At 53.4% G+C, this 24407-nt stretch overlaps 7 protein-coding genes across 7 annotated transcripts; 4 read left to right on the top strand and 3 right to left on the bottom strand.

The window, feature by feature from the left end:
- The first annotated feature begins 712 nt into the window (after positions 1 to 712).
- LAESUDRAFT_814287 (uncharacterized protein) lies at positions 713 to 3530 on the top strand. The gene is made up of 7 exons (XM_040914566.1): positions 713 to 795; positions 846 to 981; positions 1052 to 1194; positions 1245 to 1475; positions 1530 to 1667; positions 1716 to 1901; positions 1965 to 3530. The coding sequence occupies exons 1-7, from the start codon at positions 783 to 785 to the stop codon at positions 3407 to 3409; spliced, it is 2292 nt and encodes a 763-aa protein (XP_040761773.1). The 5' UTR covers positions 713 to 782; the 3' UTR covers positions 3410 to 3530.
- Positions 3531 to 3704: 174 nt separating this feature from the next.
- LAESUDRAFT_728518 (NAD-P-binding protein) lies at positions 3705 to 5238 on the top strand. The gene is made up of 4 exons (XM_040909455.1): positions 3705 to 4086; positions 4203 to 4596; positions 4682 to 4751; positions 4813 to 5238. The coding sequence occupies exons 1-4, from the start codon at positions 3726 to 3728 to the stop codon at positions 5086 to 5088; spliced, it is 1101 nt and encodes a 366-aa protein (XP_040761772.1). The 5' UTR covers positions 3705 to 3725; the 3' UTR covers positions 5089 to 5238.
- LAESUDRAFT_814285 (uncharacterized protein) lies at positions 5161 to 8463 on the bottom strand. Its single transcript, XM_040914565.1, has 2 exons — positions 7281 to 8463; positions 5161 to 7219 (listed from the first exon to the last, which is right to left on the bottom strand). Exons 1-2 carry the CDS (start codon positions 8062 to 8064, stop codon positions 5457 to 5459), a joined length of 2547 nt encoding a protein of 848 aa, XP_040761771.1. The 5' UTR covers positions 8065 to 8463; the 3' UTR covers positions 5161 to 5456.
- A 1320-nt stretch (positions 8464 to 9783) lies between these two features.
- LAESUDRAFT_761382 (uncharacterized protein) lies at positions 9784 to 10154 on the top strand (the record flags this gene model as incomplete). Its single annotated transcript, XM_040912905.1, has 3 exons — positions 9784 to 9807; positions 9862 to 10095; positions 10146 to 10154. The coding sequence occupies 3 exons, from the start codon at positions 9784 to 9786 to the stop codon at positions 10152 to 10154; spliced, it is 267 nt and encodes an 88-aa protein (XP_040761770.1).
- A 159-nt stretch (positions 10155 to 10313) lies between these two features.
- Positions 10314 to 12444, bottom strand: LAESUDRAFT_814283 (uncharacterized protein). The gene is made up of 3 exons (XM_040914564.1): positions 12002 to 12444; positions 11358 to 11939; positions 10314 to 11305 (listed from the first exon to the last, which is right to left on the bottom strand). Exons 1-3 carry the CDS (start codon positions 12391 to 12393, stop codon positions 10468 to 10470), a joined length of 1812 nt encoding a protein of 603 aa, XP_040761769.1. The 5' UTR covers positions 12394 to 12444; the 3' UTR covers positions 10314 to 10467.
- Positions 12445 to 13162: 718 nt separating this feature from the next.
- LAESUDRAFT_703812 (TPR-like protein) lies at positions 13163 to 17576 on the top strand. Its single transcript, XM_040906531.1, has 8 exons — positions 13163 to 13777; positions 13838 to 14114; positions 14164 to 14795; positions 14852 to 15266; positions 15326 to 16021; positions 16075 to 16506; positions 16560 to 16888; positions 16953 to 17576. Exons 1-8 carry the CDS (start codon positions 13415 to 13417, stop codon positions 17328 to 17330), a joined length of 3522 nt encoding a protein of 1173 aa, XP_040761768.1. The 5' UTR covers positions 13163 to 13414; the 3' UTR covers positions 17331 to 17576.
- A 4497-nt stretch (positions 17577 to 22073) lies between these two features.
- On the bottom strand, positions 22074 to 24298 carry LAESUDRAFT_715776 (uncharacterized protein; the record flags this gene model as incomplete). The annotated part of the gene is made up of 5 exons (XM_040907187.1): positions 22074 to 22335; positions 22395 to 22689; positions 22740 to 23868; positions 23928 to 24006; positions 24057 to 24298. 5 exons carry the CDS (start codon positions 24296 to 24298, stop codon positions 22074 to 22076), a joined length of 2007 nt encoding a protein of 668 aa, XP_040761767.1.
- Positions 24299 to 24407: the final 109 nt, after the last annotated feature.

Genomic DNA, 24407 nt, shown 5'->3' with positions numbered 1-24407 from the left:
AGTCTGGCCCTAGCGTGAGGTAGTAGCTCACTATTGTTTCATAGCTCTCTTGAAAACGGTTTTTAACAAGACTGCAAGATGCACGGCTGGTGCCTTTGCATGGTCTGCACCCACGATACACATCGACCTCATGGTCGTCCCTTCCATGTCAAGCGAGAGCCAGAACAAAATGGTATGCTCTATTCGTGGACGAAGGATGGTCTCTGGACGTCGGTAAGCCTGAACATCGAAGCATTCCGTTCTGTTCATACATATTTTCCGTAAGGCTATGGATTGCTTTGGCATACTCGATTCTGTGTACCCCAAGACATTTTTATCAGCATCCAAGAGCCTCCCCTACTCTGTGCTTGAGCACAAAACTGAACGCTTAAGTGTGCTACCACAACGGCTCTCGACGGCGATGCGCTCGCCTTGTATGGGACCGAGCAACCATGCGAGGTTCGACCCACTTGACCATTAGTCGGTTTCCGCGATTGCAGTGAGGTTTCGTTAAGGCACAACGTGTCCCGAGCTTGCGGTCGGCCTCTTTCCAAATACGGATCACCAATTGTTCGCCACAGGCCGCAGCCGCTCCGACCATCACGTTTACGAGAAATTGCCTGCGGCGTCCAGTGGCACTGGGGCCACTAAGCCCTGTGGCGGAGGATTCACTGCCTCACCACTGCCTCACCGTGGGGATATAAAGGACCTGCCACGCATGATCCGCCGTCCCCATCACACCACATCCTCGTCTGTCTCCTTGGCACCAAACGCATCCTGACTGATCAAAAGTTTGACTCACTATGCCTTCTATCAGTAAGTGCACTTGTACTAGCATCGGCTTCTGTCATCTCACCCTTCTGCAGACCTCGACGGATTGGACAACAGAGTCATACGCGCATTACGCGAATTCGTGGCGCACTTGCGCAACTCAAGAAGAGACGTCCAAATTGTTGCTGTCAATGCCCTCGACAACATATTCGCACTTCTCAATCCACTTCAGTGAGTTTCAACTGTGGCTTGTGTAACGCAAGCTCGCGTGCACCAGAACTTTTACACTGTGGCTGCCCAGACTTTCTGTCGAGTCGGACGGCGATGATTCTGGTGGTTCTGAGCACGGTGCTGACAACGATGCTGTGGATCTCTTGCACGCCACAAATGCAACGGTTGCGAGATTGATGTATGGTGCATCGAATCGCGAAAATGCTCCAGCCGGTAATGCTCACGACATTGTGTGCTTATATCAAACACTGACTGTTCTGTAGCTGCAGAGCAGCACTCTGAGCACAGAGGCTCAACACATTCTTCACAATCGTCTCACTCTTATCCTATCGGTGACTTTGCCGATGGTTTCAACGTGGCCGAGCCCTCAAGCATTGTTCCCTATGCAGCGGCTTCTGGAGAGTCGAGGCAGCTGTCTTCGAGGGCACCTTCGCCGCCACCGGTAGCTTCAACGTCGCGAACCTCACTGGTTCCCCAGTTGACTCAGCGCAGCGGTGAGTCTGTTCATAGAACTTATCAAACGATATTAAGATACATCAATATGTCAGATTGGCTGTCCGGCAGAGCGAGTCAACCTCAACTGCAGAGTCCTGTCCCTTTGCGCCACACGCATAATCCCTTTCGGTCGTCGCGTCCTGGAATTTTCTACGAGGAACAATACCATCCGATCGCCCTCAGAGAGAACCGTAAGCACGGAGACGTAAGAATCACACTGATAGCTGACCAGTGCTTAGGCTCCGTCAGTGCTATGAATCCATCCCATCCTCTTCTGATTAGTTTTTCCGACTACGCCGACTCAGTTGCTCGCCCCGGCAGTCAGCCATACCATGCTATCTCACTTACCGGTGCATTCAACGAAGTGCCGTCGAACGTTCCGTGGTTGGCACCTCCTCTGCTTGATGCCCGAAGGCCACTTTCTGGTATGTCATGCGGAATTTGACGAATAAGCTTGGCTCACACTGCGGGTTATGCTTGTTATATAGCACCTACCGGCGTTGTCAACTCAGAGCAGGGGAACAGACTGTACCAGGAACGGCTCGCTGATTCGGATGATGCTCCTTCATTTCCTACCCTGGCGGTAGAACCCGCTGGACGTACCACTGCGGAGTCTCAGGCCACCGCTATAAAACAAGAAGAAGCAGAAGTTGATGAATTAGACAGCAGCGATGAGGAACGAGCTGTGGCTTCCCCAGATGAGAATGCTGTAAACAATCCCGAGGCCGCGCTTCCTACGGGCAGTTCTCGCTCCGACTGGGTGACTGTCACTCCAACGAGACAGTGGAGAACACAGGTGGACTGGAACAACGGTATTGGGGCTGGAGATCATACAGAGAGTGGAGATGAGACGAGCTCTCCAAGTGCAGAATCCGACTCTCCCGGGGGAGACATCCTGCCACAATTCCCTCTCACACAGAATCGCCGCAATGAACGCTCACAAGGTCCTTCTCCATCTCCGCGCATTAGAACTCGTCCGCCTCCTCGCCTCGCGCATCTCTTGGAGCTTACGGGAAGTTCTTCCATAGCGTCCTCTGACGCGCCCGTTGCCGGCCCAGGCCCATCCACGCTTGCGAGTCGTGATACGAGGAGCCTTCGTTCTTCGCACATGGAATCAATTCTGTCCCTTGACCGTTCTCCTACACGACCTCAAACGTTTTCAGCGATCGAGCTACCCAGCCCTGTGTCGCACAATCACTACGCTGATCATCAACTGCTCTCGCCTCTTCCTGTACCTCTTCCCGCTACGCCTGCTCATTTTCCTCCGGCTTCCCTGTCGCTAGTCTCCCCTGCGGGCCATGACGCACTCTTGCCTGCACCTCATCAAGCACTTCCTCATATTCCCCTTGCTGTGGACCCTCCTTCTCTCCGCGGCTCTCCTTCGTCGCTCCACGAGCCTCTCCGTTCACAAGTCGAGGCATCTTCTGTTGCGGACGCTGCCCTCGCGAGCGGTCTATCGCATTCACCTCTCGTGCTTCCCCCACTGCCCTCCACTGATATGGATCCTGCCGCAGAACCTTTTACACTCCATCAACCTCTCTTTCCGATCGGTCTATCTAACCGTTCTCTTCTCAACCCATCTCCCGCTGCGAATGTCTCGGATGCCAGCGGCACGATCGCCGGCACTTCTGCAAATGAGGACGTTGTTAGGAATGAGCATGGTGCTGTTGAGCCTGTTGCTGGCAGTTCTTCTCAGCCGATGAGGAGGGTCCTTCGTCCTCGCGGCACAAAGCGTCCAAGAGATGACAGAGATGATGAAGAGAACCAACCTGAGGAACCGGTTGCGGGTAGTTCTACCGATATAAGGCAGAAGAAGCCTGCGCCCCGCAGTCGGAAGCGTTCAAGAAATGATACAGATGAATCAGGTGCGACATCCGAGGCGAAGTCCAAGAAAGGTAAGGGTAAAGCTCCCGCGAAACCACGGCGACGGTAGACATGTTGAGGAGGGCTCCTTTGGGACAGTTCAATGTGCTGACTTACTATTTTATCCTACGATGCATCTTTAATGTGTGTAATATTTGATACCCTTGATCCAATTCTTTTGTTCACTCGCCGGCATGATCATAAGCAAATGGTCTTACTCAAAACGTTGCCGGCTTCCCTCCCATAATCTCCCTGCTGGAAGCCTGTCTTCAGCGAATACTACACTTTCCTTATTAGGTTGAGGGACTCGGCCTTGGACTCAGCCTCTGACTCGTGCTTCACGATGAAGGGACCCTGTCGGGCACCTGTGTATGCCCAACGAGACCATGTCTCTCGTCATTCTCACCGCATCCGATGTCGCAAATGTCACGTCCACTTTCAGCCCTACTGAGCTCACTGAACTCATGGCGCGTGTTTTCTTCCATTTGTCTAAGCCACCGAGTGCAAAGATATGTCAGCCTCACCGTGCCAATGTCTCAATGCTGAACCATACGGCCCTATTCATGCCATCACGACTCTACCCCATGGGCACCGCAGTGAAGATTGTCTCGGTTCCATCTGCTAGCGCGCCTCAAGCAGTGAAGGAAGGTGGACTGCCTGCGACCTCGCTTGTTCTTGACGAGCAATCTGGAGGCGCTAAGGTCATCGTCAACGCGAGGAGCTTGACAGCACTTAGAAATGCAGCCGGTCAGTAAAATAACAGCTATTCATGCATACCATAGTTCCACGTTTAAGACGGATATCGCAAGAGATATTTTCTGAAAACCATTGTTCGCACCTCAGACTCATGCAGTTTTTGACAGGATCTCTGTTGGCAACAAGACTGCTCTACAATGCTGAGGAGCCTCCCAAGACTCTTCTCGCTCTTGGTGCGGGAGCTCAGGTCGCCGCGCATATCTCGTTGTTCCTCACCGCATATCCGACCATCCGCTCGTGTTTCATCCTCAATCGTTCGCAGAATAAGCGGCTTGAGGACCTCGCTACTCGTGCACGCACCGAACATCCTGCCGTCAATTTGCAAATAGGCACTCTATCACAGGCTCCCAACTCCGACAGGAATGAACTCACGTTAGAAAAAGCGGTCCGGAGCGCTGACATTATCATCACGGCCACATCATCCACTGTCCCGCTCTTTCCCTCTGAACATGTGAAGTCCGGTACTCACTTATGCCTGATTGGTTCGTACACCCCGCAAATGTGAGTGTTTCTTGCTCTCTTCCACCTACTTCATCCGGTCGACGGATGTATCCTATCTTTCTCATAATTAACGCAATTTATGTAGGCATGAAGTGGATGGCGACCTTGTCAAGCGTGCGGGGAAAATCGTCGTTGACTCCAAGTTCGCCTGTCTGGTACGTCAGAAAGGTATCTTTACATGAGCAAGCTCATTATCAGCTGGCCATATCGCATCAGAGCGAGGCAGGTGAATTGATCTCTGCAAATCTCGGCGAGTCAGATCTCGTCGAGCTGGGTGAGCTGTTGCACTACGAATCTGATGAGCCTGCCGATGGTGCAACTTATGCTCCGCGAACGGAGATGGTCCGCAATGTAAGAAACAGCGGCGAAGTGACCATCTTCAAGTCCGTTGGTGTGGGTGTTCAAGATGTCGCAATTGCTGCGGCAGTTGTCGATCGAGCAAATAGCTGTGGCGTCGGGCTGAAGGTAGATAACTACGATGGCAATGTCTGAATTTGATGATCGGGTGGAGTAGAAGCGCGTCTTTACAAGATCTGGGCATTCGCTCACTCATTATTCGTATATAATCAGATCATAAATACTCTCGTGTGAGCCTTCTAGTCTTTGCAGACCAAGATCTCTCGCGACAACGACAAGAAATGCTTTGCATATAGTGTCGTGCATACTCAGTGACACGAAAGCAGCGCATCACAGCGTGAATCCAAACTCAACGACATGAAAACGATAACCCAGACCAATACAGGAATTGAACACATCAAGGGTCTAAGAAACGTTGACTCAGCGGTGCAAGCAAGGCCAGCAAGAGCACGATACAGAGCGAAGATAATATGAAAAGGAGCAGATGTTGCAAACAGTATATATCAAGAAAGTTCGCCACCCATACTAAGCCACTCCCTACGCATTTCCTCACGATACGACTCCAATCTTGCAAACATTTCTTGGGCCATGCGGTTCAACGCTTCCTCCCTATGCGTTAGTTCTATGTCTTTCTTACAGATCTTCTCCGCGTTCTTTCTGTTCTCTTCTCCCTGTCGTTGGATCTCCCGCTCTCTCGCGCGCAACTCGACTTCTCTGTTGCGAAGTGCGCCTGGCATCCTCCTTCTGTCCTCGTCCACATGCCTACTCTCCATTTCCTGCTCTCGCATTGCTAGCTCTTGTTCCCTCCTTTTCTGCTCCTCCTCCTGGAGTGACAGCAATTCTGCCGTCTTGCGCAACTCTTCCTCTTTCTTGCGTAACTCGTTCCCCGTCCACTTACCATCTGTAGCTTTTTTCGCAAGGTCCTTGGATTCGTTTTTGATCGCATCTTGCTTGCTTGCTGCTGCTGGCGTCCTAGCCCAACTATCTTTCCTTTGCCGTGTCTCTGCCTGCCGACGAAGCTCTGCCTGTTCCCTGGCAAAGCGTGCCTCCGGTTCCTTGAGACGGTGTTCTTCCTCGAATGCACGCTGTTCTTCGGCTTTTTTCCTCTCTTCCTCGAGACGTCTGGCTTCCCGCTCCTCCTGAGCCTCCTGCTCCTTCTGCTTTCTGACCTCGTCCTCCTTCTGTCTTGCTTCCTCTGCCTTGCGCCTCGCCTCCTCCCTGCGCTTCGCTTCTTCCTTACGCTTCGCTTTGCCGACCTTTGCCGGCTTCTTCTGCACCTCCTGTGGCTCCTCCACAAGGTCAACCTCAGCTTCGTCTGGCACCTCCGTCACCGTTACCCCTTTCGGTTGCTCCAGAGGCTGGGCGGCGGGCTGCGCTGCATATTTCTCGTGTATTGCTTCCACTCCCTCCAGGATGGAAGGAAGGTCCGCCGAAATGATCTTGTCGAGTTCCTCTTTATCCAGCTCGGTGAACTCGGGAGCTTCCCAATCGCTGTCGCCCTCGTCAGCATTAATCATCTCAATCCCCTCCGGCGTTAGAGCCGATGAGCGGCCCGACTGCCCTTGTGCCATGCGGTCAGAGCTGGTTTGCGTAGGATGTTGGAAGGGGTGGGTCCCCGCGTCAGACATGCTAGCCTTGCCTAGGTTTGCGTAGGGGATCATTGGAGATAGTATGCTCCGACTGTCGTCGTCAATGGTGAAAGTGCTAGGATCGACGGGTTGCATGTCGGAGGAGGATGGCGGAAGCCAATATTCTGCGTGTGGGACATGTACGGCTGGGCGATTCTCATTCTCGAGCGTGCCGGTAAAGGGGGATCCGAAGATTGGCGGACGTGACGGATGAACGTCTTCTGCGGCACGTATGCCCGTCCTCAGCGGGTGCGGCACCCCTGGTTTCGGCGTAGTAGACTGTGATCGCTCTGCGAGGTGAGGATACAGGTGAGCAGGAAATTGTCGAGGTAGTTGTGGAGTCCTGGCAGTTTCCTTAGCGTGCACATTCATATCGCCGTTCATCAAAGTGCGGGCCAAATCCCGCAAATTCGCATCACTGAGGACCTCGCTCAGGTCATTGTTCGCATAGTCGCGCGAACCTGATGGGACAGCTGAGACGAAGGGTTGAGGAGCGTGTCGCTGGCTATCGCTGGAATGCCGCGATCGGCTGGGAAGCGAGGCATTCGGATGCAAGCCCTGGAACACGGTTCCGCTGTCATGCACGCCTGCGGATCGCCATGCGTCCAGATTGAGTGGTGTGCGAGATCGCAAGTGCCCTAACGAATTCACGGCTCAATCGCAGTGAATCTTGGGAGCATCGGATGCTGTCAAGCTTACCATGACCGAAAGGAGAGCGCCCCAATTCGGACCATGCATTACCTTCTGTACGCTGAGATTGTTCCTCTTCGTAAGAACCCGGCATAGCAAAGCTATCGCCAAACGCCGGTTCGTTCGAAGGAGGCTCCTCTCGTGAAAGATTGTTGGGGGGCCAAGCAGGTGGCCCCGCTCTTGATGGCCCGCCGATAGCGTCAATGGTCTCGGTGCGCCTATACAGAAAATCGGGTTCTTGCAATCCCTCATTTCTCCTCGTGATGGCTCTCCAGATCGTGTCCTGCCGTTGTATGGATGACTCGTCCAGCTGTTGACCCGGCGATGGCCTGGCACCTCGGCGATACTGCCCCATCGCTTGCTCAAAACGCTGATCAGCAACTCTACGAAGCTGCGTAACATTCCTGCGAAACTCCCTCTCTGCCTCATCAGGACCCACGCCGTTCTCCAGAGCTTCCTCCTTTGCTTTCTGATGTTGCTCGAAGCGCGGCCTGAGCTGATGCTCTATCTCCTTCCTGAGTTGCTGTTGCAGTTCCGAACTGGAAGGGATGGGATTGCCATGCGATGGAGTATTGTGCTCCGTAAAATGTCGTGATTGACCAAACGTAGCGTACCGCGAGCCCATAGTACGGATCGATGTGAAGAACAAGAGCGCAGCGTCTACTATTGCTAAGTGATTATGCCCGGTGGCCTGATCCAACGAGTCCTCAGTCAGTATCTGAGACGCTCGTGCCTCATGGCCTGCACGTTGTTCACATCGATCTCCGATGCTCTTCCAGTGTTTCCCATGCATTTCAACCTAGGCGCGCATTGCGCTGGCTGGAAATTGCTATGTCAAAACGATCAATGCGATTTCATGCGTATGATGCGCAGGATCTTTCGAGAGACTGTCTTCCTGGTGCAGCGCAGAGTACGTTCCAGGAGAGCCCTCCTCTCCGGTTTCTTTAGTCAGCATATTACCGGAAGCGGTAGGAACACAATTCGTTGAAGAGTCAAATGAATGGAAGACGCATCGAAAGAGCGGAGTTCGTAGTGTAAAGTCCTGGGTCATATACAGCTTTTGTCCATGCTGTTTAACGTACCACCATCGATTATTTGACCACACCACAAGACACAAGACCACTTGGAGCAGGAGGCTTGAACAACGAAACTAGTACGCGCAGGCTTGCATGAGGTTTGCGACCGGTGCATGGAGGTTGAACGTTGAACGTTGAAGCTGAGCGCTGAAGCTTATAGAAACGCGGTCACGTGTGTAGTACTCGGCAGAACGCGGCCTGTGTGATCTGCAATGCGCGCTTTACCAACTCGTCCGCTTGATTCATTGAACGTTGGGTTCAAAACTTCAAGACTCATTCAACGAACTGAAACTTCTCTCAACAGCTATTTCTTGCGCTGTGCTCTGTCACGTCTATGGCTTTTTTTGTTTACATCTCAGCTCCGGCATGAGGGGGATTACCCCGGGTCGTACAGGCCTGGCCCAACGTGGATTGTCATCAAGTTAAAAGGGTGTGATCATGCTGTCCGGACTCCGACGCCATACAAAATTACAGTATCTTCTCTTCCCTGCTGCTTCTTTGCCATACTCCGTCTCTGCATTGCTCTTCTGAGTCTTGAGCGCAGTCCTAGTCATGTAATGGTCCTGGTTCAAGCGTTGCGTATGATTCGGTGAACCCTCCAAACGGTATATGTTTTGTACTCAGCGTCAATCTGGAGGAGTCCCCGGACTTTCATGATCTGCAATCACTTGGTCCGATTGGAGTCGGATCATGACAGCATAAGCGGGTGCCTGCCAAAGTTCCAAGTTCTCAGTGTACCCGAGCGTGTCCATCGTGCCACTCCAAAGTGAATACGGTGTGTGAACCCAGTTTCCAAACAATCCCTGATATGCTTGGCACTGACCCCGGGAAACTGATCCGCTGGCTCGCAATCGGACTACTTTCTCCGCGCGGGATCGGCAAAAGAACGTTTGTCACTCCCGCTCCCGACGGTCCGAGGACTTGAATAGACTTGAATTGTGTCGCTCTGTCAGCGTACCATTTGTGTGAAGAATTGACGCTGACATGAGCAGTGTTAACACCGGTATACGACAACTACTGTGCGTTTGTATGTTTCTTCATCCTACCGACTAACGCACGCTATTCACAGAATGTACATTTTGAGTACAGTGTCACGATCTAAGATACAAGGAGGCTCCCTTAGCAAGAAGCTCCTTTTGACATAGGGCCGTGAATTTCATCCGAAACAAAACTGCATCCTCGGGAAGATGTCATCCAGTCGGACAACGAGCTGCTACGAGCGCCTACTTGTCTTGGCAGGAGAGTAATTGCAATGCCTATATGCCCATTCCATCCTGTGCGGCATGCTCAGGGATTTATAAAAGGTGCCAAAAGGACAGATTCCCCAGTGCAATTCCCGAGTTCACTCCTCATCACTTTTCGTCTGCGGATTGTAATTGACCATGGTCAAGTTCGCTACTCTTGCGTTTGTCACTCTGCTTAGTACCGCAGGAGCCATGGCAGCTCCGAAAATTGCCGCCGTGAGTGATCCTGTCATCCCGGACATGCTTCCTCGATTCTGACAGGAGTGACAGCGGACTGTGGATCCCGCGTGCCCGGTCACCTACACCACAACATTCGTCGAGACGCTCAGCATTATCGCGCCTACGACGACCGGTCCGTTCGAGACCACGACGATCACGGAGACTGAGGTCAGTTATCCTTTGGCGACGACAACGGAGGTTGAATCGAACGGCGAAACGACGTACACCGTGACTTACACGTATACGAATTTCTTTGGCGACCCGCCGTACCCGAGCGATTGTTACGTGAGTGGCCTGCCTGCCACATGCAGGAAAACGCTGACATCCAGGTACAGTCTTCTTGAAGGATATGGCTCTGTCCCGGACAGGAGACGCATTAGGACACAGCTTGAAAGCATGCGGTTTGTGTGGCAGAAATGACTGTAATAGACTTGAGGCGCAATATTCTGTAATGCACGCATTCTTGAGATTGATGTCGTAGGTGTTACCTTTATCGGCAACTTGACAGTTCAGCAAGCAGGATAAATTCACTGTACAGTAAGCAAGGAGATAAAGTTCACAAATACATTCCAGCAAGTAGATTCCTGAGAAATAGTCTCTGTCAGTGCAACTTATGTTCGGCATCCTGCAAGGGCAACACGACACTTCAACACGCAATTAGCGAACCCTCCTCCGCTTGGGCCGCGGTCCCTCCTTCTGGGCTGCCGGACGGTCCTCTGTATCATCCCCGTTAACCCTCTGTCGTTTCCTCCGAGACGGCTTCGCAACAGCAGGCAGCTCGACAGCTCCGCCTGTAGTCTTCCTCGTTCGGCGCTTGTTTCCCTTGTCAGGCAGCGGCAGCGCAGCTTCTTTCGTGACAGGCGAAAGTACTTGAGTAGCACCATGCCCTTTCGCATCCGCCAGATCCCACGCTCTAGGTTGTACGGGCAGCCGTGCAGTGGGGCTATAGGGGATCGCAGTACGGGTTCCATTGTCCGCACGAGCCTTGCCCTTTTCATCGCGTAGGCGTCTGGAGCGTCGAGGGGGAGGAACGTATGCCCCGCTGGCGGATTGCGGATACTGCAACAGTTCGTCATAGTCGAAGTCGTAGTGAAAATCATCGGGATTTGGTTGTGCGAGGGCCTGTCGCGGTTGTACGGTTTTCTCAGATTGCTCAGCGGTTTCACGTTGTGGTGTGCCTGCGATCGGAGTCACCAGGGGAAGGTTCTCAGGATCGAAGGTTATGCGCAGGGGGAACGCTGTTAGAATCTGAATGATCTCGGAAAGAGTCAGTTGGCCGACGGGCTTCGATGGGATCGAGAGCTGGAGGCGATAGATGGAAGGGCCGGCTTTGGAAGCATCCTTATCGGCAGCTTCCCCTTCGATCGGCTCTTTCGATGTAGCTGCTTGCGCAGTCTGCGCTGCAACAGTCGATGGACCAGGACCGCCCTCCCCGACAGGATCGGAAGCGGGTTGCAGCTCTTTGAACAGAGCCTCAGCTTCTTCCATGTGAGGACTGCTCCAAGTATGAGTTAAGGTTTTGAACTCGAAGATGTCGTGAGACTCACGTCAGCTGCTTGACGATCTTCATGGAGCTGGTAATCGTAGCAACCGCATTCTCGCTCTTTTCCCAATGCTTTGAGAACGTCTGCTCGTTGAGGTTTTCCGCCGCCTTGAGACGGTCGTCTACCACGGCGTCCGTTGCATGCACTTCTTGAAGCATCTGACGAGCTTCGTCGTGCGTGCCAACAATCTTCTCAATGCACACTTTGATGTACTCATTATCGAGACTCGTTGTTCGTTCAGCGCTTTCCCGGTCGTTCAACGCAGATGTCGTCTCTGCCGCGTCCGCGCCCGACTCACGAGCGACCTTCTCGAGTCGCATCGCAAGGTCGACCTCCTTTAGAACATCCGGGAATGCTTGGTCGGTAGCCGCATCAGCGTACCAATTAGTCCCGGAAATGCGGATTTGTCCTTGCAGCTCTAAACCCTCTCGGGCGAGCGACTCAGACATAACCGTAGGTGGCGCGCGCGAGTCTTGAAGTAAACTGGCTGTCAAACCAGCTAGCGGGCCTTGCACGATAGGCTGTTTGGCTGAGTTGTTGTTGTTTAATTTCTGGAAACCATTCAGGACAGCTCGCAGCCTCCGCCTATACACCGAAAGCGGCCATTAAGTCGCCGTCACGGATGTAGGATACAGGTGGCCACTTACTCGAAGCCTGACACGGCGCTCGAAGCGTTCAGAGCGATTCGTTCGATAACAGTCGATGATTCCTTCACACTCTTGAAATTCTCGTCGATGCTCTTGCTGAGGGATTCGATCCGCTTGAGGTGTTCTCGCTGGTTGGCGGAGAGGTAACAGACCAACAGCCTCATTGCTTCGACCTGTCCCATGAGGAAGTTAAAGACATCTTCGACAGACCTGATTCCGGTGAGGTCGGTATGCTTCTCGTCCAAGCGCGCGATATTGACCAAGGTTTCGATTGACTGTGGCGCGAAATGAATCCGCTTCGAGCCTGGCTCGATGCGCACCTTCGTGTCGTCTTCGAGTGTGAGCTCAGTGGGCTCTACAGCATCGGTAGGAAGGAAGACGAAAGGGACCATTGAGACGAACACTTGGGCGTTGGATGGAGGTTGAGTACAAGGGAGCACGATGCCACAGCGTTCGTTGATGAACCAAGCGTCTTGGCCACCGGAAGAACAAATAACCCCACATAGGCGTGTCTGATGGCACGAGCGGACTGGAATCAATTTCTGATCGACCACACTGATGCTTCTTAAATCAATTACAGATGGCATGTATGAGCTGCGACTTTCCGCCCTTAACGATGTGTCAACTCTTGTTCAACCTTGCAGCTCATACGTATATTATTTTCGGTTCATTATGAACTGAGCTTTTGGATTCACCATGTCTGAATGGAACGTTCGTTCATCATGATGGTCACAAGACATTACAATAGAGTCCGCGCGCGGTCATTATGAACAAGCGCCCACAGGTTCTACTTCTTTAATCATACATTCAATGATCATCCAGCCGTTTTTATCAATAGTCAGCTAGCGCAATGAAAGTGGGAACTCGAATGTTACGCCACAAACGACAAGCAAAGTCAGAGGAAGGTGCAGCCTTGGTTCTGAAAATCTGACAACTTTCATTTGATATTATGGCTTGCGAAATGATTGCGAAGTTATCACCGCTCTTAAGCTCGCAAGTAGCCCTACGTAGCATGAATGCATGAGCCTCAAAAAAAACATTGTTTAAGGTCCATGGACCACAACTTCAAAGGATCGATCTAATCTTATCTCAAAGCGACCACGTGACGGTAAACACTACATATGAAGTTCTGGTCGTAATTGTGGAGCTTACAACGAAGAAGTTCTCTCTACAATACGACATTCGTGCCCCACAGCACTTCTGTTCGGGTTCTTGACGTCTGGGGTCTTTCTTCGAACTCGTTTTCTTGCTGGGCCATCCTAAAAAAGACGACGACTGTGTCTACTTGGTAGCGTGTGCAGATCTGGTCAACCTCGCACGACGAAGAGAAGAACCACATACGTCACTCCAATCTCACCATTGCCCTACGAATTGAACTTTATTTAGAGTTAATGTGTGATCTTTTCCCCTGAGATGGCTCAAGGAAAGGATCAGCATTACTGGAGACAGCTTCGAGAAACGTTGACAGCAGGGAGATGGGACAACGCATTCCCCGGAAAGACACCTGGCGGCGCGCCACTTTCCTGGTCAGAAACCCTGCGCAAGTTCAACAAACATTGCAGAGGGTACACGCATATCGCTGAGCTTGCATCACAGTTGCAGGCACTCGCCTTGCTGCTCTCCGCCAATTCGCGGAATCGGAGCATGGATGGCAGTGAGGTTAGTCCACATGGACCACTGGTGCTCGGGGACGAGTGCATGCTACCAGAAGAGCGCATGCAAGAGGCGATAACGGGCTACAATGCTCTGAAGCGGCTGGAGTCGTCTAACTCAGATGTAAGTGCAATGTCCCATATCTGATCCATTCCCTGTTCAATTAACTTCAGCATCGGGTAGTCCATCCGGCTTGCAGTAGCATACTACGCATTTGCTCTGCGACGGCCGTCGGAGTGTCTATCAATCTTGTCCGACGTCAAGAGTTTCTTAGACGTCACGGAACGTGTATCTGCTTCCAGGTCTGCTTTGACTCCGGGCGAGCCTCGATTGAACGGCTCTGTCTCCTCCGCATGGACGGGTAGCGACTTGTCATCCCTCTCGTTTGCTTCCACCGCGGACGTCAGTGATGGAAGTGCCTGGGCGATTACCGAGAGTATCCGCAGCATATGCCTCCAAGGTGAGTTAATCAGCCCAGGCCTGAAGACCCTCATGCTCACATGATACAGGTATGTCCCATGAGGTGATCACACCCAGCGACCCTCATGCGGCGTTCAACGTATACCTGACTGCGCTTCCCCTCGTCGCAAGCGTCATCAATGATATCCCGCCCTACATCCCTGCTCAAGCTGCATCAGCTTCCACTACCGGCGTGGGTGCCATTGACACAAGTTCCTTCGGGCGCTATCGCGAGCTCTGGCGATGGATGGAGCGATTGCTCCGGCGTGCTATCATCCTGGGCTCCCGTCTGTGCGACGTACGACTGCACGGAAGTCAAAACGCATCTGTGTGGACGTTGTTTGACCAGTACAACTCCTGCAGTGCACATTGGCCGCCGACGTTCCGGCCGGAGCATCGGTCGACCGTCGCTATTCTTCACCTGCGTGCTTTTATCCTTCGTATGCACGCTTCGCCATCGAAGACACCAATTCCGGTCGCTCGAGAAGGCGATGGCCGACCGCACCGATGGATAAGTGCGGCACGCTCCGTCATTCAAGGTTATCGGGCGATACTGAGCGTGAGCACACATTTTCCGCGCGCAGGCGAGCGCAATGTGAAGGTGGAGGATCTTGTCGACCTTTCTGTGGCCGTGTGGGAGGCAGACGGCGCAGTGGGGGAATATGCCGGATGGGTGGTCGATGTAAGCTGCGCTTTGCATCCATCTGCGTTTGAAGGGCACTGACTGAGATGAGGTAGGTGCTATGGTGGGCAACTCGTCTCACCTTCAACTCGTACAAGGTGTATCGTCACCTGACGCATCTCCTATATGTCTCTGGCGATTCTGGGCTGGCAAAGCGGGCCTTGCGCCTTTACGTGCAGGTGGTGGAGAAAGCGAGGGAGACAAAGCTGGCAGAGGCACAAGGCGAAACTGTGTCTGAGGACGAGGATACGGACACCGACCGCAATTGGGTGCAAACACTCGTCCAAGGAGCCAGGATGCTTTGCCGTCTCGCTTTGGTAGACGAGGATGCGAAGGCGGCGCATGACCAGGCGAAGGAAGCAGCAATCATGATTGACAAAGCGAAGTCGCGCCTGGATCATAACGACAAGGAGCTTGTCGGGAGCGTACAGTTGGCCGAGGGTATCTGGCAGTCTACCATGGCCTATACAGGTACGCGTCCATGGTCTTTGGAGTACATATCATTTGGTGTGACGTCTCCCATATTATAGAACAAGACCCGCAAACTCGGATGAAGCGATTTTCCCACGGACTCTCGTCTCTGCTGGCGGCCGCAGAGACGTATCCCACTCCGTCGGTCTATCATCACCTCGCACTCGCATATTCAGGGCCCGGGCCCTCTCTCGACTTGCAGAAGGCCATCGCCAACGCGCAACTCGCCGTTGAGGGGGAGCCGGGAGAGGTCCGACATTGGCATCTGCTGGGTCTTCTGTTAACTGCGACAGGAGACTGGCGCGCCGCGCAGGGCGTCTTGGATGTCGGCGCCGGGATAGGTGAAGCCGATCTCGCGGACGACATTTCCGAGAGTCATCCCAAAGATGCGACCAACGGCGCCGCTGGCATCCATGTACATGACTATGCGGCGGGATCGCAACCGATCGACCGGGACGGAGCGAGCGGACATGCTCATTTGGGGTACTCGAGCAGCGAGTCTGTTAGCACACCCGAAGTCGTGGTGACGCTGCTCGATCGCGATGCTACTGACATTCCGCCGTCCTCTTCGTTACTGCGCCCAATCCCCGACAGACCATCTCCCTCGCGCCACGAAGCATTCGAACACGCTCTACAGTTGCGGATGACGCAGCTTACGCTGGCGGAGTATGTCGAGGGCCCCGAAGGAGCCGGGGATAGGTGGGTGGAAGTGTTTCACTGGTTTTCGGAGCGGCGAGAGGTCGGGTCGGAAGACAGTGAGTCATGTGCTTACGTATCCTGATAATGTAGCGTTGATACTAATTTGCAGCCTTTGCAGGAAGGCTGTCCATTGACAGTAGGCAGGACGTGCGACCGCAGTCTATCGCACCCTCCGAGAAACTCACTAAATCCCATCGTGTCGAATCACACTCGTCCAGAGCATATATGGCCGTCGATGAGGTCGCGGAGGACGGTCCTCTCCCGCCGACTCCTATTCCCATTACGGTCACACCTGCCACGCCTGCGATACCGAATGCGCAAAGCGAACATACCGGAAGCGTTAACGAGGGTCTTGACGAGAAGCATCTGTCTTCCTTCCATGGTCCCCAAAGAGATATGACCCGTGGGAAGAAGGTCCGGGAGGTGCTGAAAAGCCGCGTGCACAAGGGACAGGCGGGCATTACCAAAATATCCAGGAGAATTGGCCACAACGTTGCGCGGCATGGTAGCACTGACCTCAAGCGGTCGAACTCCGCTCCTGGTAGGACTCAGACTTTGACTCGAACTAAATTGCGATGCTGATGTTTTGTGCAGATCTGCACGCCGTGCTCGGTCAGTCGCCTTACCAAGCATCATCGATACACCTACGTCAACAACTCAGCTTCTATGTATCACAGCAGGATGTATCTGTCATCGATGCCCCTCCACCGCCACCACCACCACCTCCTCCTCTTCCTTCCCAATCTACAACGTCGGCCATGCGAAAGCAGAACTATCGTGCAGCTCGCGACCGGCGATTGTTGAGCAATCTCTGGCTGATGTCTGCAGCTACATTCCGGAGGCTCGGGAAGATTGAACAGGCAAAGGCGGCCATCCAGGAGGCGGAGGTGAAGGATGAGGACAACCCTAACGTCTGGGTACAGGTGAGCGCCTCGGCTGTGATATATTCACAAGGGGGAATTTTGATTGCTCATCAAGTAATAACAGCTGGGTTTGTACTATATGGCTTTCAACGAAGAGCTCCGTGCGCTTGAGTCTTTCCAGAAGGCGCTCTTCATCGCGCCAGACGACGTCTCCGCCATAGTGCATCTCTGCCGCCTCTACCTCTCGCCCAACCTGCCCAAACTCCTCGGCACCTCCACTGACAATCCACAGCGAGAGAACATCGACCTCGCGGCGGGGCTGCTGTCCGAGCTCACGAAAGGCGCCGGGTGGGACGTCCCTGAGGCTTGGTACTTCCTCGCAAAGCATTGTGGGCTGCAGGGACGAAAGGACAGGGAGCGCGAGTGTCTCCGCTTTGCGTTGACGCTCTCAGAGACGAGAGCGCTAAGGGATATCGGCACGGCTGTTGGGTGGTGTTTATGAGCGTGCTCTTAGATGGACCTATTTTAGTTAATTATACCTAATGCTACGCTATCTGCATCTATACCCTCTCACGTTAATGTTACTTAGGGTTCATGTCGTTGCTGGACTTGGAGAAATGTCTTTGAATTAACAGGGACTAGCGCACGCAGTGGACGTGCCCTCCATTCTCTAATAGCCTGGCAATACTCATACTTTGATGGTCCCTCCCATTGTGTGCAAAGGTAGCGCTAGCCAGTATATCACTGCTGAACATCGATTCACTCTTTCACCAACACGAGTGCGAAAACCGGCTCGCCTTGCTCTTCGATGGCCAGGGTCCAAATATCAGATCTCGAGCGTTCTTATTCGAGAAATGCACTCGCTCAGAAATCTGCCAAGAAAGAGCGCGTCGCGACGCGCTGCAAAATCAAAAAGATACGAGGCAGCGCTTAGGTGGAGTTATGGTGGTGGTAGAAAGAATGTTTTCTCACGCATTGGGCTCTCCACTTGACAAGTACTTTGTGGCATTTACTTACCGTGAGCTGACAAGGTCTAACGATCTGCACGCGGACTGTATCAAACTAGGCATTGCGTCTCTCTGCCAGGCATTGCTGTGACGTCTCTCGGCGGGCCGGAAGGTTGATCAAGATTCAGAATCATTTTACACCCCACCCGCGCCGCGCGGGACCCTTTTCATGCCACGTACTATGTCGATCTGATTATTCTGTACTTACTGAAGAGACTACACTATGCATGTCCAATACTGATTCTCTTGGCCAAAAACCTAACAGATTGGCACTGTCGGATGACATTCTGGCTGGATCGCCTTAGTCTGGAAGTTTATTTCAATTTCAGACGATTGAGATGTAGACCGGTCGCCCTTCTGTCTGTTTGGTGTCGCTGGTTTTCTGCAGCTATATCCTTGCTGTTCTTGCCGGACACACCTAGCTCAGCTGATCAAGATCGAGACAGCTACATGTTCTTTTGCTACCCTCCCTATCAAAACCCGAGCGAATCGCCGAATTGCACTGGCAATCTAGCGCACCGGGAAACAGTCGCGTGAGTATACATGCTTCCCTCATTCATTCACTGTATACGACACACCGACCTTCCCGCCTTCCAGGCCATACAAACCAGCGAGTGGCTTGGCCGACGAGAACGGTGTCGCTAATGCGCGCACCACGTCTGACACACGTATGCCTCTGGAGGGGCCCTTCCCGCTTGATAATATCGCCATGATCGCGGCGGACAATGCGACTCCTCCTGAAGATGTGAGCGAGGTTCTGGAGCTCATGTTGACAGGTAATATTCAACAGTCCTTGCCCGACGGCAGCGACACAGCCCCTTCGAGCATCGGTAGTTTTGATCAGCTGTGTGCCTCTACTTCTGTTCCCGATCTGTCCTCTCCCAACATCTCTCCGCCGGATTCGGGACCCGACCAGGTCCAGTCTTCGGGACAGCAGCTGACCCTCAATATCGAGCTGTCCGACGGAGAAATACAAACCATTGAGAGATATCTGCGTGCTGTGATCTCCTTGGATAACACTACGCCTGCTATGCATGCCGCTATCGAAGCGCTAGTCCATCCTTTTGTCTATTGGCGGCTTATCCTCTCTTAAAATTCTGCGCGTGTTGACTCTCAGCCCACAAATTTGATACTGCCCGCGCCCGAGAAGCAGCATGCTGTGGATGGTCAAACCCCTACAGCTTCAGCTGCCCCGCCTCTCACTATGGGCTCGCCGCCACCAGAGGATCAGCCTCCGGTCGTCCATGCGGAGAATCACCGCAGAAAACCTTCCTCTATCACAGGCTCACCGAAACCTAGTTCCTCTGCTGCACCGTCCCTTCCTCCCGTGCTAGTCCGCTGCCACTGGGAGTCCTGCACAGGTTCTATCAACACGAATAAGCCTAGCGGCGTTCGGGATCACTTTGTGCGGGCGCATAACGGGTACGGTAAGTGGACAGGAAAGCGGAAGTTGGAATGCTTGTGGGAAGGATGCGTGGGGGCCGGCGAGATGGAGTGCGCGCGCATGCTGAGGCACATTGAAAGGCAGCACATAGGAAAATTAGCCCGTCGGTGCCCGGTGTGCGGCCAGGAGTTTAATTTGAGGTCACAGAGGAACTTTCATGTGGGGGTCGCACATTCAGAGAGTGCAACACGTTCATGATACAGGCTCAGATAAGTGAATTCCCGCGTGCTGTCGAACGCAACCACACAGCGTGCATAGCAACATTTTTCCATTGGAAAACAGTAGAGAAACTCTGAAAACATATTAAGCTTTGATTTGGGAAAATGGTGAAGAAATTGAAGCTTCATCCATCATTAAATTGCTATATATGGCCATGTGCTACCCAAATATGGAAACATGTGCATAATATTTCTCCAAGGCTGGGCTTTATATTCTTTTACTATATTTTCACGGTTTCTTCAGTGGAAAAATATTGCTATGCTCGCTGTGGCCACGAGCTTCGGGGTGATTTCCATATATGGTGCGTTGATAAAGCCGTTGCACAACAGGGACAAACAGAGTAAATAGTCAAGTTTAGGATAGCTTCAGTTTGACTTCGGCAAACTCCTTCCATCAGCTCATTCTCCCTTGCATTTGAATGATGCTGTCTTTTAGAATGGAGGGACCATCCGGGCCTCGCGTACTATTTTAATCTTACTTACATTGAATCCACGGTTAGCAATACGTTGTTGGTGTCGGATTTCATCCAATCGTTCAATCCGCACGATTGTCACAATGGTTGTACTCGCTCAGGAGTCGGGAAGGAAAGTCGAATTGTATGCATAATTAAGCATTCTTCCGCGTCGGTTTATGATGCATGTCCATTCTTCAGCATGCCCTGAGATGGTCTCAATCGCAATCATTCTCACCTAATTTTGGGATCTTAAACTCAGCTTGATGGCAGCCTCAGTAATTTGAGCTGAGTCGGATGGTTGACATTTGAACAGCACCACAGAGTTGTCCTTTTGCAGCCTGCACTCTCATCTCAACATCGCTGCCATTCGCGTCTGCCTATTTGAGTCCAGATTTAAGGACTACCATAGCTACAATGATGGATGATTCGTGAGTGCTTTTCTCACCTCCGTGAGACTGAGGATCATTAAAAATTAACTCACTTCACGTGCCTATTATTGATCTATCAAACGCCATAGAGCGTTCATTCAGGCCCTGTTTGAGGACCCCACTGGCATCGCGCGTGATTCGACAACTAGGCCGGCAAATGCAGCGTCGTGAGTAGACTCTTGATCGTGGACTACGCATCACAGTCTGCTGACAGGCGTTGTGTTTAACGTAGCGCGCATATATCCGCCGGCAGAGGTGTGTTGCCTAGCGCATATCCATCCACCACGGAGACGCTTAGCATGGCACAAATGTTCGCATTGGTCTACGAGAGGTTCGATGACGATGTGCTGGATACCACAGTGCCACCTCGCGGACCCTCACCCATGGTGATATATGACCTCTCCGCGGCAAATTCGTCCTGGTTGCAGGGCAACAACAACCTAGGCATGATTTCTGCACCATCGTATGCGCCTGTGCAGGCCGGGCAAGCGGCAGCACCTTCAAATGACATTCAGCTCCAGGGATTCGCAGAGTCGCATATAGTCCCCTCTTTCGATCCGTTCTTCGATTCGGATGTGCTCATGATGGCTGGCCCGTCCGTGCTACAGGATAATTTCGACATCGGCACGGACGACCTGGGTGCACTGACGACCTCACTCTTTCCGGATGCGCCGTTGGGGGGAACTATACTTTCCTCTGAAATGGCTGTGCCACCTCAGCAAGAAGTACAGTTCTCTCCCCAGTTTACTGCGGAAGAGCAACAAACGGTCTCCCAGTACATGTTGGGGATGGCCGACCAGTCTGGCGTGCCGCTCATGGCTGGCGTGCCGCTCATGGCTGGCGGAAGCATCGACGATTTGTTCGACAGCGCGTCCTCGTGGTTCGCTCTCGTCAGTTCTCCAGCGATGACGGCGAATCAACCCGTTGATAGTCCCAATGGGGCAACCCCTGTTGAGATCTCTACGATTCCCGAGCAGGTTCAATCAACGAACACGGCTGCCTCTTGCCCCAGCTCACCGGGGATTCATCGTCGTGACACGGCAAGCAATGCCACAGCTTCCATATCCCAACAACCATCTTCCCTTTCCGGCGTCGCCCCGGTACCCTTACCAGGACGTGCACGCTGCCGGTGGGGAAGTTGCATGCGGTACATCGGTGGGCGAGACATCAAGAACGTGCAAATACATCTCGTCCACGCTCATCACGACGGCAAGAGATGGCAAGGGAAGCGCAAGATCCGCTGCCAGTGGGAGGGGTGCATCGACGGACATGACATCCCGCTATGTGACGTCGCTGCACATGTCGTGAAGGCACACTTGAGGGAACACGAGTGTGCGTTCTCCGGTTGTGGTGAGGTATTTCATAGTAAGGATCATTTGAACAGGCATGTAAGGATGGTTCACCATCCTTCGCTGCAGGATGTGGGAGCAGGCGTGCCAGCATAGGGCGTGCATTATTCGTGTAATATATGTACTTCTCCCGCTCGATGCACGATATGCTATGTGACTTGGGCTAAATTGAACCGTTTGATCACATTATATTGTAAGAGTGAACGATCATTAAGCATTATGCAAAGGTTTGGTAGCTGTGCGACAAATGCGCGAAATGCAATGTGCTATACGCTATATCTTGAATGAAAGACAATGAATCGGCATGCATAACGAACTTTAAGAATCATGACGTCCGGTCATTCCTACCGCTCTCCTCTCCGCTCTCCTACGACAGCATCCATCCACTTGAGAACGGCTGTTTCCAGCATGTTCTCCCAACCATTGTCTTGGCGCGCGACCAACGGCGCATCGAACATGAATGGTTCTTCGTGACACCCCGGTGGCGGACGTAAAGACGACGATGACGTTGACGACTTCAGCGAGCGCGTGCTATCCGAGGGTGAGATGCTGTTCCGCGGCTGCACAGGTGGGTATATTGGGAGGGAATATCTTAGTTTCAGCGCGCTGTAGGAGAGGTTGCTTCAGTATGCTTCTCGGTATAAAGCACATTACGTTACACGCACGCTGCCCAAAGTCGCAAGTTATCCGTCCGCCGGAACGTCCATCCACGTTTGCCCTTGTCCTGATGCTGCGCATCGTCGGCCAACTGCTTCTCGAGCGTTGCGATGTCGTGAATGGCGTCCTTGCTCACGAATCCCCACTGTTTGCGCGACTTCCGTACGCCGACGTTGTAGGCCATGCAGAGTAGCTGGCCAGATGAAAGCGCCTGGAGGAAGGCCGCACGATCTGGCGGCGCTTGAGGGAGGTATGGCAGCAGATGGGCTGGGAGGAGGGCTATGAGGAGGGCGTGTAGGCGACCTGTGCCAAGGTCAGCGTGCTGAACGATGGTAGGCAGCAGAGTACCGCACCCAATGGATTGCCCTCGAACGTCGACCGCTTGGCCCAGTCCGGCAGGTCGTCATCCTCGACAGTGTCTTCCTCAGCAATTGACTGCATCTCTTCCGGCTCCTCGGTCAGCACCATATCCCTCATCGCGTCCAGCATGTTCGCAGACATAACCCTCCGATCCGACCTCCTCGGACTCAGCCCGCCCTCAAGCAACGGCGTGCTAACCCTGCGGCCCTTCGCCCTGTCTGCCCGCTCCTTACTCTCAGCCCGCTCCCGCTCCCGCTCCCATCCGCGCTTGCTGTCCTGCGTCCCGCCAAAAAGCACTTCGTCCACAGTGTCCAAATAGCGCCCAACGACCCCGCGCTCGCGTACGAGGTCCGCGAGCCGCATGTCCTGTCGGTAGAGCCACCCGCCGCCGAGGACGAGCCGCTCGTCCCATCGCTCGTGCTTCTCGCGCTCCTCCGCAGTCATGTCAAACGCCGCGGCCTCATCTCCCCAGACCGGGATTGGCTTCTGCCTCCCTCCGACCTCGATGAACGAGATCAAGACGGACGTGTCGCTGTCGACGAACGCGGGCTCTTCCAGGTGCAAGGATGGCGACGGCCCGCGCTCGGAGGCGGCGCTCGCGTCTGGAGACGAGCTGTGTTCACTCTGCGCGTCATACGCATCGTGTTCGAGCGGGAGCCGCGCTGCCTCCTCGAGTGCGCGCAGCACGGTGAGAACCTCGAGAGCGTCACGTCTGATACGGACGTGAGGTTCGTTGGATGAATCGCCCTGCGTGACGCGTCGTTTCAGTGGAGATGCGCTCTGCAGGCTCTGCGGACGGAAGAAGTTTCGCTGCATGGGCGTGGCAGAGTCGTCCGGGAGGGAGACTAGATAATTCCGCACAGACCGTATCGCATGCGTTGTTGTCTTCAACAGCTCGAGCACCTCTAAATGCAGTTCTCCACCTGCCGTCAACAACTCTCGATCCTGCACATGCAATCCGCCATCCAGTTCCCATCTCGCAGCGACCGCGCTGAGATCGTCGATGACGCCTGGTCGAAGGTTCTCGGGATCTGTCTCGTGCGTCCTGACGTATGGTGCGAATGCCGGGCGTACGATCTGTGGAATAACTGGAGACGGAGGGAGTACGAACTTGGGGTCGTCCTGCCATGCAAGCTCATCCATCAGCCCCACGATGACCGCAGCCATTCCCTCCCACTCACCTGCGATGGCGGTCCCAAGACGAGATTCGACGGACCGCCAATCGCTCGTACCATCCCGCTGTTCTTCTTGTTCAGAGGACTACGGATCCATTAGCGAACACACAACCCAGCGTGGATCATCGCACCTACTTGCTTTCCGCCGCTATCCCGGTCTTTGTGAAATAATGCTGCAGGTGCTCGATGCTGCCCAGAGCCATGACACTCTCTCGTTTTGCAGCGCTGCGGCTGAACGGCTTCTGCGGTTTGTTCGAGGACTTCATGTTCGGGTAGTAGGCGAACTGTCGTCGTGGTTTGGGAGAAGGGCGATCGGCGGTTGTTTCTCCCTCCGGAGCAGGGAATTTGAAGCTTCTCATCTCCGGCACTTCGTCCATGGTGCGCAATTCAAGACGTCAAAGACGATGGCAGACAAGAGATGAACGGAAATGATGCATCGTGTTAGCCGACAATTTCGCGTAAAATATGCGAGCACCCGATCACGGA

This window comes from Laetiporus sulphureus (genome assembly GCF_001632365.1).
Source record: "Laetiporus sulphureus 93-53 unplaced genomic scaffold LAESUscaffold_35, whole genome shotgun sequence".
Lineage (NCBI taxonomy): Eukaryota > Fungi > Basidiomycota > Agaricomycetes > Polyporales > Laetiporaceae > Laetiporus > Laetiporus sulphureus.
This window is presented reverse-complemented; position numbering and strand designations above follow the sequence as displayed.